The sequence below is a fragment of the Chelon labrosus genome (assembly GCF_963514085.1).
Source record: "Chelon labrosus genome assembly, chromosome: 11".
Classification (NCBI taxonomy): Eukaryota; Metazoa; Chordata; class Actinopteri; order Mugiliformes; family Mugilidae; genus Chelon; species Chelon labrosus.
Genome location: NC_140344.1, coordinates 13,002,436 through 13,015,426, shown reverse-complemented (window position 1 = coordinate 13,015,426; position 12,991 = coordinate 13,002,436). Strand labels below are relative to the sequence as shown.

At 41.3% G+C, this 12,991-nt stretch overlaps 2 protein-coding genes across 4 annotated transcripts; both read right to left on the bottom strand.

Annotated features, from left to right (window-relative positions):
• Window positions 1-24: 24 nt before the first annotated feature.
• On the bottom strand, window positions 25-2,301 carry LOC311495167 (uncharacterized protein; the record flags this gene model as incomplete). The annotated part of the gene is made up of 5 exons (XM_084554524.1): window positions 25-173; window positions 311-412; window positions 878-1,048; window positions 1,158-1,814; window positions 2,179-2,301. The coding sequence occupies 5 exons, from the start codon at window positions 2,299-2,301 to the stop codon at window positions 39-41; spliced, it is 1,188 nt and encodes a 395-aa protein (XP_084410650.1). The 3' UTR covers window positions 25-38.
• Window positions 2,302-3,032: 731 nt separating this feature from the next.
• clpxb (caseinolytic mitochondrial matrix peptidase chaperone subunit Xb) lies at window positions 3,033-12,771 on the bottom strand. Of its 3 annotated transcripts, XM_084555853.1 has the most exons (15): window positions 12,261-12,770; window positions 11,656-11,734; window positions 10,723-10,883; window positions 10,511-10,625; window positions 9,146-9,300; window positions 8,870-9,029; window positions 8,112-8,153; window positions 7,276-7,452; window positions 7,011-7,175; window positions 6,222-6,310; window positions 5,667-5,831; window positions 5,272-5,571; window positions 4,786-4,878; window positions 4,584-4,690; window positions 3,033-4,478 (listed from the first exon to the last, which is right to left on the bottom strand). In XM_084555853.1, exons 2-15 carry the CDS (start codon window positions 11,708-11,710, stop codon window positions 4,388-4,390), a joined length of 1,875 nt encoding a protein of 624 aa, XP_084411979.1. In that variant the 5' UTR covers window positions 11,711-11,734; window positions 12,261-12,770; the 3' UTR covers window positions 3,033-4,387. The 3 variants fall into 3 exon arrangements, with proteins under 3 accessions (XP_084411979.1, XP_084411981.1, XP_084411980.1); XM_084555855.1 differs by lacking the exon at window positions 8,112-8,153 and having other exon boundaries at window positions 12,261-12,771; XM_084555854.1 differs by lacking the exon at window positions 12,261-12,770 and having other exon boundaries at window positions 11,656-12,212.
• Between the last annotated feature and the right edge of the window lie 220 nt (window positions 12,772-12,991).

The window sequence follows — 12,991 nt, the reverse complement described above, 5'->3', positions numbered from 1 at the left end:
CTCTAATGTGTGTACTAGCCCGTGTGAATACGGCCTGTTTAAGCCATGCGTGTCATGAGTTCCTCAAGAGCCCTCTCACGGTGATTTTCATGAACAAGCAGCACTTCTTTGATTGCACTTTGCTGGAAGCCCATCTCGTTAAACTGAGTCAACAGACGCAGGAACTCAGCAGCCTGAAATAAAAAGAAGTGTTACTGGAACACACTATGTCGGTTAAACTTTATCTAAATTATACATACAATAATGCAGCTAAGACGATGTGTGGCGGTGGCGTGGCTCTTTATCAGTTGAAATTAAAATCTGGAGTCACCTTGCTCTCACAGTTCTGAAACATCTCCATGGCCTCCTCCACCTGTGCCTCATCATATCCCAGCCCACACAGACGGGAACTGGAAACCAGATATTTTAGGACCTGTCATAAACAGGAGAAATATGAGAGTGTTGATGAACAGTGAGGTCCACGTATCTTTGGACACTGACACAATATGTAGTTTTATCTGAAATATACTAAAATCAGCACAGATGACAAACCTCAGGGAGTCATGCCTGCAAAGTATTCTTCACAAAATGTTAAACATTACACATTAAGTTCAGTTGTCCAATAATTTGCAAGCTCTTGAAATTATGGGATGGCTTATAAGAATGATTGTGTGTAAACTCTAGACACTTCCTACTTCCTTCAAATATCTTTTTGTTTTATATGTATGTTTTAAGTACTGAGATGCCAATGTTGTTGTGAATCCATGACTAGCAGGTATTTTCTCACTATAGACAAATATTTAAATTAAATTCATTTTTATTTATTTGACATATTCTGAAGAGACTTATTTAATAAGGTAAATCAGTTAAAAGTGTACATCCTGGAGGAGGTGCCTACCTTCTCTGGGCTCCGGTAGCCTGTCTTCTGCAGAGCCAGAATAGCGGTGCGTAGAGGGTAACCCTTCTCAGTGATGGTTTCAAGGAGCTCCCTCTCTTCCTGGCTGAGCGCTGACAGAAGCTCAGTTGCAGAGTCAAAGAAAACCCCCCGAGAGCCACTAGTCGTCAGGACCTGGTGACAAGGAGAGGAAAGACCAAGATAGATGGTTTATTAAATAGAAGAAAAAACGATTTCAGTCACCCTTTTCCTTAAAGTGAAATTGCTCTTAGAGCTCTCTGACCTTCTTCCTACGGTTTTTGACAACCGGCCCTGCAGACGAGGGCCGTTGCTGCAGCAGCCTGGACGAAGAAGGAAGGGCAGGTGATGTGTTTTGGGAGTACTTTCTGCCCACAGAGCCCAGCGAACGCTGCCTCTTCTTGCTGTTCTTCTGGCTGTGAGAGAGGGGGCTGGACTGCTGTGACCTCTGCTGCTCCATGGCACGCAGAGGTTGTCTGCAGTCTGGGAGAGAAGCGCCTCTATGGCTTCTGTGGATCTGAGGGGACTCAGGCTTGCAGTGGTGAGTGGAAGGACCGAGGTGCATTTCTTTGACTCTCGAGACCGGATCTTTGGGTGCAGCGCTCTGGGGCCGCTCTCTACTCTTAATGCGGTGAGGGGCGTCTTCGGGGGAGGACCATTCATTGTCCTCACAGTAACCGTCCTCATTGTCAGAGTCTGATATGTGGAACGTGACGGTGCGGTGGTGCAGCCAGCGAGCGTCTGCAGAGTTCAGGCTGTGGCTGCGAGGCCGAGGACTGGAGGCCCATGGATCGCTGCTCCTGTGAGCGAGCCTGCGACTCTCCTGAGGGCTGCGGAACAACAGCCAGTAAGGTGGGCAGGATGGGGCCTGACAGACGTGCTGCTTCCCAGTTAAAATCCACCTCTCCAGGTTGAAGCCATACTATAAGGAAATCAGAACAGGTCTTTTTCTAATAACATTAAAAATGTCTATGTTGTAGTTAAGCCAGCACAAGACTGAATCAGCTAAATGGAATTCATTTAAGGGTAATATTAGTAAGATGCAACAGATTTCAGCTTTCCAATAAGAACAAAGCACATCATTTTGATGATACCATAGTTCATTACAACATCAAAACTATCAAGTTCACTGTAACTGAATGGTTTCTAATGGAGATGTATGGTTTCAGTGGATAAACTTTAAAAAATAAATTGGTTTGCTTAAAAATACATTATAAAAATGAATACGTAAAGTGAAATTAAATGACATTCATCTTAGAAAAAATGTGTATGATCACTTGTGTGACCTCAGTTTCCTTCATTAACTGCTGGCAGTCTGGTACAGTGATGTCCGGAGCCGTCAGGAGCTGAACCTCCTCCTCCAGCGGACCCAGCTGAGTCTGAAACGGCACATCCTCCAGGAAATTCATCGTCACCGGTGGGCACCAACAAACGGCCTGCAGCTGGAGAATCACAGAGAGCTCCTGGGTTTCCCTTCTAAAGGTCAGAATTCGTTTCATCTTTTCGAAGTTTCTTACCTTTGTCTGGTCTTGTTCTCTTCCAGCTCCACAGCCGTCTGGATCAGTGACAGGTGTTTGGAGTAAATGACCGTACGTGATAAACCTCTTCATCACTAAGCCTCTGACATCATCTGAGAGTTTGTTTACAAGTAAAGCCTCAGGCGTCTGTTGTAATCCAACCCGCAAATGTCCACTACAAATAATATGGGTTTTAAATCTGGGTACATATAATTAGATAAAAATATAATACTTAAGTCCATCATGAATAAAAGCACAGATATTTAATGTCCTCTTGATTCTTCTGCGTGTTTCTATTGACACAAACATATTTATCATAATTTCTCATATATTTTCATCTTTTTCATCTTCTGTATATTCAAAACCACATTAGAGGCAGTCTGACTTTCTAATTTGCATGTGACTGGAAGGGATTAGGGAAACGCTGAGGTATTGGGAAACAAGGCACAGCACGATACTTTCCAGAGATTAGCTGATTACATGAAGGTGACAGGCGAACAGCGCAGAACAGCTCTGTGATGTCTGTTAGATTCATTTCTTGTTTACGCTCCGTGTTGTGCACGTCCAAGAAACCTTTCATCACACCGTCTTTGGCAGGGAACAAAGTGCAATGAAATGTTTGTACAGAGATATACATTTTATTTATATATTTTAAACAATCACAATAAATTTAAGATTCACAAACGTTTGGGGCGGGGGCGGGGGTGGGGGGTGGGGGGTTACAGGTTCTGTAACAGACCTCTGGAAACAAAAGCAGTTCTGAATCTTTACTGAAAGAAAATGAAACTTAAAGCAAAGGAAGGAATCTAGTTCTAATTTCATAGCACAAACAGCGTTTTGGAAGGTACAGCAGCATGTTTCAGTCAGACGTGTATTCGGGTACCATTTAGTAACAGGATATTACATCACTAAAGGTGAGGTGAGTTTCCAACAGCAGGGCAACACATGAAGAAAATAAAAATATATGTGCAGCTCTGAGGGATGTTTTCAAAGCAGGTTTAGAGAGGGAGGCGGCTTAATGTGAAGGGGATTATCTGCCTGATCTGGACAATAAAGTTGGATATGAATATCGGAGGACAGCTACTACAAAACTTTATAAGATATTTCATTAACACTTCAAAGTTCCCCCAGTGAACCTGCTGTTCCTGCTTTGTGGATCAGCCCTCTGATCTAAGTCTGTAAGTAAACACATACATTGCCTAAAGAGTGGACTAAAGGAGGAAGCAAAACACTGAAAAAATAACCATTCTGGCTGTTTAAAGGTCACCATTATGTCTCACCTGATGTGTTCAGTGTGCTGGTGCGTTACACGTCACAATGTGTTCTAATTAGAGGTCATGTCATACAAACTGCTTACAAATGCTACCCAAGCAGTGTAGCTATACATTTACAGCTGATTTTACTGTGAGCACCATTATCACAATGGTGGTAGAGAAGAAAACATCAAAATATTGATGTGCTCATGGAATATCATGCCCTTAGGATATAAGGCATTACTTAACATGGTAACATGACATCTACACATTCTCAGCGCCCCATGTTTCCAAGTGTACAGTATGATCCCATCATTTCCTTTTGCTTCCCTTGCCATTACCGCCCGTCACCACAAAAAGAGAAAACAAATAAACTAGCTACAAATACTTTCATGAATAAAATTGCATTATCTTTATATAGATAAAATGTTAACAATCCCCAGAGATTGAAATATTTTATAAAGGTCCGACCTGTGAGTGCCCAACCAGAGAATTAACAGCTGACGCACCGGGACCAAAGGTTGTTACGCTCTCTTAACTTGTTCATCATGAAAAAACTTGTGAGCAGAACCAGCAGCCTCCATTACCTCCTCTGTGATGTCCGGAGCTTACTTGTCATGGGCTATAATAAAAGAGTCGGTACCAGACGTGGTATCCAAAAGGTTCGTATTAAACTAATGATTCAGACAGGCTCGGGCCTTTAGGTGAAATGAGTCAAACGTGGTTCAGTTATTAGCAGCATCTGCCTGCCGAGGCCAGTTCTCCTCCTCAATGCCAGAGTCGTACTCTTCCTCTGCAGAGTCCTTGGCTGGAGCTCTGAAATTCAAATGGAAGACCTGGGTCAAGTTTCAGTCTGCGCTAGGACTCGGTGTGCTCTGCTTTAGGAAACGGATCTCTGACACGACACACATGTGTACTGACCTGATGTATCTGGGTTGTGACTTCCCTTGGACAACTTCTTTGTTCAGTTCAACAGCCATGATGTCAGAGTGCGGCACCTCGAACATGGGCTCCAGAAGGAGTTTTTCCTGCGTGAGACAAGAAGATTTCACTTTACATCAGCAGCACAAGAAATGAAGACAGACATAAACAGTCTGACACATTTGGAAAAGATTCCACGTACCATGATGGATCGGAGCCCCCGAGCTCCAGTCTTTCTCTCCAAAGCCATCCTGGCTATGGCCCTCAAGGCATCTTGAGTCACACTGAGTTCACACTAAAACAAAAAACAGATTCATTGCAATTCAGTCATTTAGGACTGAACACACAGGCACATGTGGATAACAAACATGTTATTGTCTTATATATGTGTGTGCTTATAGGGACATGTTTCAAGCACTAGTGAGACAAAAATGAAGTACATAAATCAGTCTGAAGGCTTATTCATCTTTTGTTGCATTGATCTAGAGATGCAGATTTAAGGTGTATAGATTAGCAAGTCTATTTTGGTTTTTTTCCAGAGCATTGTTTGTTTTTAGCTGGAGCCCTCAGCATTTCCTGCTCCACTCAGGCAACACAGCAGCTCAGTTCAAATGAATAAACAGACTCTATTCCTCACAGTGCTTTTGTATGTCTGAAGAAAACCAAACCACAATTTCAGAGCCCTTACTTTGTCCATGCTGAACAGAGCCTGGTACTGGGGCACCACAGCGTTGCGTGGTTCAGTCAAGATCCGGACTAGTGTTTCTTCATCCAGGCTGTGCAGAGGAACGACAACAGGAAGACGGCCAACGAACTCCGGGATCATTCCAAACTCAATCAGGTCCCTAGCCTCCACATGCTTCAGCAGCCGGTCCTTCTCCTCGATCTCTGCCACCGTGTCGGTCTCACCGCTGGTGTTGGCCAAATCCGCTGCAGCGGCTGCACGGCGCCCTTTTCCCAGGTTAGAGGGAGTGCCAAAACCCAAATACTGAAGAGACACCAGACACGAGGGTCAAGTTAGAGGCGGGGCCGAAAAACAAGAGTCTTGGTTGAATATTCAGAATAGATATGTATTAAATGTACCTTCTCATTCTTTCTTCTGCTGATGATTCTGTCAAGTCCATTGAAGGCGCCGGATGCAACAAACAAAATGTTTGTTGTGTCCACCTGTACCGTTTCTCCTCTTAGTTTCCTTGAGTTTTTCTCAGGAACATTGACTATTGTTCCCTCCAAGAGTTTGAGCAAACCCTGAGAGACAGGAAAAGGGAAAAAGTTTGTTCAAGTTTAGGACAAGGAAGAAAACTACAACAATTCAAGAATCCAGGTAGTAAAAGTGGTTGCACCGTTTTTAATTAGACTTTTTACAAAAATGTAATAAGATATTATATAATAATTTACTTATGTTTAATTTTGTTATTGAGAATGAGAACTGAAAATTATGCTTTTATATCATATGACACTAAAATTAATACATTTACACGAACAAAACAATCACAAAACACTGCATAGGAACTGGAAAATGTTTCCACATCAACATAAATAAATACATCTGAGTACAATCTAATGTCAACTGGTTGCATCCATAAAACAAAATGCTCTATAAAGGTTTTATTGGTGGAGCTCTGGGTGAGTACTCACCTGCTGAACTCCCTCCCCACCCACATCTCTCAGCTGATGGATTCCAGGCACGCTGCCAATCTTATCAACCTCATCCAGGAACACAATACCTATGCACAAAACAGGGGATAAGGATAGCGACACAGCAGTGTAAGATTAATGCCTAACCAGAGACATGTGGCAGTCCCTGTCTTTTATAAACCTGCTGTGCATTAGTCAATGTCATATACTTTTGCCAACAACAGACTGATCCCTTGTTATTTTTATTCTATTTTAAGTTTCCTACTTCCTCTTCCCACTAGTGAGTCATTTCTACCTGATTAAGGAATGGGACATGGTGGAACAAATGTGATATCAATGGAGCAAACTGAATCATATTGTAAGCACATTATTTGTTAAAACTAAACATTATTTTGACATTGCATGCACCGAGTCTCACTGTGACAATACACATGTTAACATCAGCATGTTGTGGTTGTGGCTGTGGCTATATTAACATGGCAACATTCAACAGCTGTCCCTCATAGAGCTCCTTTGTGTAAACTCTCACTTGGCTGTTTTCATTGTCTCCGTATGAAATGGAAGAAAGAACAACGAACAAAACAAGCAGTTTGAAAAAGTACTGCGTGGGAACAGAGACAAACCTGAAGAACAAAGTGAACAAAATGGACATTGTGTTATGTGCTGGTGCTTGTTTGAATTGTTGTTCTTCATGTGTTTTTGTGACAGCCAGTTTGTGACTAAATAAACATATGGTATGACTCCAGCACTGGACACTATACTGCTCTTAAGTGTCGTCCCACTGCTCACCTTGCTGCGCTTTCTCCACTGAGTAGTTGGCATCTTGCAGAAGTTTGGCAATAACTGACTCGATGTCTTCTCCCACGTATCCAGCCTGAGTTAGTGTGGTACAATCACAAATTGCGAATGGTACATCCAGACAACGCGCCAGTGTCTGAGCCAACAATGTTTTTCCTGTGAAAAAATAATAAAAAATCATTAGTCATCAGGAAATTACATTTGGAAAGACACACTGACGACAAACGGACAGTGTCTCTGTTGACAAAACACCAACCTGAACCAGTCGGACCAAGAAGTATAATGTTGCTCTTCTCCAGTTTAATTTCAGCGTGTGTGGAGTCCAGGACCTCCCCACCCCTCTTCTCTTGGGGTGCCTGCTGACTCGCCTGCTGCTGCATGGACGCTCCAAGAGCATTTCCATGAGGACTGATCCCTGCAATCTGCAGCAGCTCTGCAACAACAAGCCAGCATCAGTCAGCTTGGTTGACAAACGCTCTTTCATAAAACATTATCAAGAGGCAACTTAGCACAGAGTGTTGTACAAACTGGCCATTTAGTGATGTTGTGACCAGTTGCGCATAGTAACAGTTTCTATGTACAGGCTAAAAATACACGTGCCCGGGTCTGTGCCAGGGTGGAGTTACTCAGAGAGGACGGCTGGCCTGGAAATAGCTATAGTGTAGATGCAGGTGAATGTGAATGTAGATCACAAAGCTGCCTTCTCATTATATCTGGTCTGTCAAATATTAACAAGATTGATTATATTACTCCGATTTCTGTGGCTTATCTGTACAACTGGTAAATGGGTCAGTCACATTTCCAAAACTGGTAAAAACATACGTACTCACCTGGTGCTGATTAAATAACTCCCAAGGCTTCGACTAATATATAATTCTATAGTCCAATTCTTTAGAGTCAGTACGACTATAAATATATTCTCACTGAAAAAGGCAGAACCAACTTCCAACTGAGGAGTCACAATAGTCTGTACAATTTGGCATTTGTACAACTCATCAAAATAAAAATAAAACAGAAATCTGCTGATTAAGTGTTGTGACTTTTAAAGTCACCACTGATAACAGATGACAGCAGGGAGGACCAGCCACTTACTTGTGAATCTGTATTCATCCTCTCGTCTTCTCATCTCTAGCTCTACAGGGAGAGGATGAGAGTACTTAAAATCAATATTATCATTAATCATTGCCATTAAGACATTATCAGCACAGTCGCTAAAAGAAGGTTTGTGCATATGTGACAATTATTGAACAAATGCCAAATAATACAGATTAGGATTCAGAGACAAGTTAGGATTTAAGATTACAGATCTATTATTTGTGAAAATCTTTTAGGAGTGCTCTGATCCCGAACTGTAGATAAACTAAAGATAAAATAAACCCTGTGTTTAGTCATTCAGTACTCTATACTATATAATATATAGTTCAATATATAATCACCATTGAAAAGTTTTAGACACTTATCATTTTGCATCATCACTGAGTGCTGAGTCACACAATGATCATGTTGGCAGCTAAAACTGTATTGTGGTGTATGAATCCTATTTACACATATAGGACACATTCTGAATGTGTATTTATAGTAAATTCAGTTCGCTGGTAAATGTAGAGTTATATCAGACACACTCCGTAGTACCAATTTTAAATTAAGCTCTGAAAATTATTTTTTTTTATTTGAGAGTACAAATTCGTGATTTTTTTTTCCCCCCCAAATGATGCGCAAAATTGAGTTTGGCACAATATATCTAAGTAAAACAGGTTGTGTCCTAATATTTTTAATGAATCAGGAATTGGAAAACTATTTCTTTTTAGATGCAGAATAAAGCAATGTCTATAGAAAACATTATTACTGACCACGAGGTGTTAAAGACGGCTGCTTTTCCACCTCGACCTGCTGTCGATTTCCAGCAGGGATATTGTTGTAGATGCGCTTGTAGTGATTGTACACGGCGACTGCCAACACCTTTTTTGCATAGGACTGGCCAACAACGTACTTGTCGAGATAGGCGTATATCTGATGGGGGAAAGGGGTCATTTATTCTTCAAAAAAACATCAACGCATTATAAAGTTACCAGATGGTAGCTTCATCGATTATTCCATGTTGACAACTCCTGCTTCTGCTTTCTTACCTTCTTTGGAGGAGGGGGAGGTTTCTGTGCAAATGCCAGTTTCACTGCTTCCGCGGCAGATTCTGCCTCTTTGTTTAGCCCTTTCTTAGAGTCCGTTTCAGAGAGGACCACGAAGAAGTGATGACATTTCTCACACTTGACAAATCGTGTAGACGCTAAAACAAAACAGACAATAGGGAAACACTTCAAAATCTGCTTGACAGGAGTTTTGTTTAAACCAACTGATTCTCAAACTAAAAATAAACCATTGTAATACTAAAGTGTTTCTCACGGTGACTTCCGAGCATGAAGACTGAATAATTGTTTTCATAAAGCCTTGCCTTCCTTTCTTTTTACAGTGAACGTCTAGTTTACAGTTTGCTGCTGTAATAAACAACTTATCTCCAGGCTGCATTATTACCTGGTAACAGATTGCTTCTATATACGATAAATTAGATAATGTGGGTTAGTATTTACGGTAGGCACAAAGGGTTGCCATATTGATTAATGTTTAGCTGATATTACATTGTGTAAAAACGTTTATTTTCGTATTTAAGAGTTAATGCAAACTTCCACCTCGTCTCTGAGGTCTACAGGAAAATGTAAAATTACCGTAAACAACACAACTGAACTTGGAAAGTTCACTGTCATATTGAAAGTTAAAATGGTGGAAAATGATGTAATGCCAGTGGGGGTGTACGCAGGAAGGAAGTTACAGGAATAAAACAGAGCAGAAATCCCTCATCTGATTGTCTGAAAGGTGTATTGCACCAGCTATCAATCCAAACAGTCCTTCTTGATTTGACCAACAACAAAAACTTACGTCTGGGTGTTTACTGAGTCAAGAAACTATTCACGGTGGTATTTATGTGCTGTGTTTACACCAGAGAGAACTATTTACATCCATCCCAAAGGTGTGTATACAGAAAAATGTGAACGTTGGTGTAATGTTTGTGGTGTAGGAAAAACACATTTCAACTCAGAATCAGGGACTAAAATGATCATTACCAACTGCAGAGGTAATGTGCTGCACTCTTGCCTCATTTTTTTTTTAATTTAGCCACGTCACAAATCATCTCCTTTTCATCGACATTGAACGTTATCCAACAACAGCCACATTCCTCCCAGCAGTGATGATGCCAGCTATTAATTTCTGACACTCTACTTGTCATGTTATCTCCATTTCTTTTAACATTAACACCAAATTCATAACTCACATAATTCTTGGTTAAGAGATGCGTCTCTACAATTACAGTACCTTATTGTCAGACATATGCCTTCAGACTTACTTCTCTTGATTCTTGGGAGTTTTTTCATATACGCATTCCATTGTGGATCAGATTATTTTTAGGTAAACTGTTGTTGAAGAATAATGCGTTTACTCACATACAAAGGTCTCTACATGTGTACAGGGGTCTCCACATTTAGGGCAGCGTAGCTGGCTTCCACCTTTTCCTGATCCTCCAGAGCCAGACATTCTCTTCCCCTCACTGACGCTTTTCTATGTAAATAATAATTGGTTAGTACACGAGAAATAGCAGCATTTACATTTCTTCCAAGGTGGTGTGTAATTCTAAAGTGGCAGAGGGCTGCTTTACCTTTCCACCATCACTTCCGCCGTCCTTCGTTGTCCCATCTTTAGATGCATAACAGACAGCAGTCTCTGAAAATGACCTCACGCGTACCCGGAGTGGTAAGTGAGTCTCCCGAAACCCCTGACGACTCAGGGAATACAACTGAATCCGGGAGCATGACAAACCTGCAAAAACAACAACATCACATTTGATTTCTAGCCGCTGTGTGGAAAACAAATTAATGATATGATTTCTATTATTTTTTTTTACCTCTAAAATTCATGTTATGCTGAATAATATTTGTCAAATACGACAGCAATGTAAAATGAAGTGTTCACAGCTGCTCCTATAGGTTATGTAACTAGGGCCAAAACAAGTTGTTCATGAATCTATTGCTCAATCGCCAAAAATGTTGTGTTGTTATAATCAATTAACTGTTTCATGTAATCAAGCAAATCAAGTGTAACTGAGAACATTATTAGCAGTTACTGTAGCAGTTACACAACTCATCAGTTGTGTAACAGGATCAACATTTCATAGTCAGGGGAATAAGATCCATATTATTTACATCCCATACAAGTATTATTAGTTCTGTATTTGTCCTTAACTTTGTGGGGATTTTCCACTGGACCTTATTTACTTGGTGTGAAGGTCTCTGGGAGGATGGTTGATGTAACAGGTTAGCTTAGCAATAGCTGCATATTTTGTTTAGTTTTTTTCTTTGTGTGCAAGTCTTAAATCTCTATTAAAAGGTCACAGTTGTACAATGCTACGATTGACCGGGTGATGTAAACACGATGCCCTAAATGCTAAACTCTTAAAATGACCTTTCCACCTGTTGTTTATATTAGCTACATGACTTCCATAACACACTGCAATCTAGGTTAACCTACTTCACAGAATAGGGAAACAGCACAATGTCACGCAGTGGGGTTTGGGCTCATGACCCTTTCTTACCTCTGTGCGCAGTGTTAAGGAACAATCTGGCGGCCGAAGTGCACGAACAAGACATCGTTTCTTCGTTCTCAAAAAAAACCTGAAAAAGACACCAAGTCAACGCCGTGCACTGAGGGGAGACGGGTGGCTAAGTTAGCTCGCGGCTAGCAGATAGCGCTGACAAACAGGAGAGGCCAGTTACTTCATAACTCCAACGTCACTGTTAGCATTAGCAGCGCAGGTCATTCACTTCTCATGGTCGTCGTCGGCGCTGCTCACAACAGTAGTAATTAATGTTGTTTTAACCACATGGTGTGTATTGGCTCGTTGGGCTAAACCACTTGCACGCGGCTGATATTAGCAAAGAATGACAAAATAAACAAGGTAGCTTGTTAGCATACACATGTAACTGTTAGCTACTTAAGCTAGGCCCGAGCCAGAGCCACCTAGCGTTTCTGCCTGGGGACTTGGCAAACAGACGTGTCTGGGTAGTGCTGCACAGTGGTTATGCAGAGTGCCTTCACCCGAAAAATAGGAAAGTTAACATTTAATATAGCCCGCTTATTTATAGCTGCACGTCGGGAAATAAAAGGACAAGGTGCAAGCAGCTTGCTAGTTTTACTCACTGTGCACGGTGAAACCAGTCGCGTCTTGACAGCCCCTCGGGAAAAAAATAACTAATTTGCTAAGTCACTATAGCTTTCACTTTTCTTGTTTTAATTTGTCAGGTCAGTGTGTCATGCTAATGTCACAGCGCCTTTTGTATCAATTGATAAAACTATCTTCCTTCAGGTCGTTATTTCCCAGGTGGGACACGACCCAAAGTGATGTAACGCCTGCTGTTATGAACTGGGTTAGTTCGGTTAGCCGGCTAGTTAGCTAGCCAGCCGTTCCTATAGGTACAGCAGCAAGCAGAAGTGATTTAATCAATGTGAACGGTATAAGTAACATGGAGGCTTCTTTCATTTTTATGCAGCACACACCCATCCAGACCTTTTGAGATCTGCAAACATACAGGCGTGACTCCTGGTGCGTTCAGGGATACTTCGCAATAACCAGCACTGACAGGTTATTGTGAAACAATGTTGTGTTTAGGTGATCCTCGTAAATTCTTAATGTTGTTTTGAAACAAAAACCAGAACATCCAACTTTCACAGTTCACAAAATAAAACAGTAATCTGATCTGTTTAAAAATAATAACTATAGTACCGCGAAGATGCCTGGCACTGCCTGTAGGCAAGCATATTAGAAAACACCACACATAATCCATTCACAGATATATCATAATAAATAACAGAGCAGGTTTTAATGCCTAAAACGGGAACCTTCCACAGTAGATAGATAGATAGATAGATAG

Coding starts and splice junctions, on each gene's coding strand:
- clpxb (XM_084555853.1), bottom strand. CDS start 11,710: ATGTCTTGTTCGTGCACTTCGGCCGCCAGATTGTTCCTTAACACTGCG. Junction 10,626..10,722: donor GCGGAAGTGATGGTGGAAAG/GTAAAGCAGCCC, acceptor TTATTTACATAG/AAAAGCGTCAGTGAGGGGAA. Junction 4,879..5,271: donor CTCTGTTCAGCATGGACAAA/GTAAGGGCTCTG, acceptor TTTTTGTTTTAG/TGTGAACTCAGTGTGACTCA.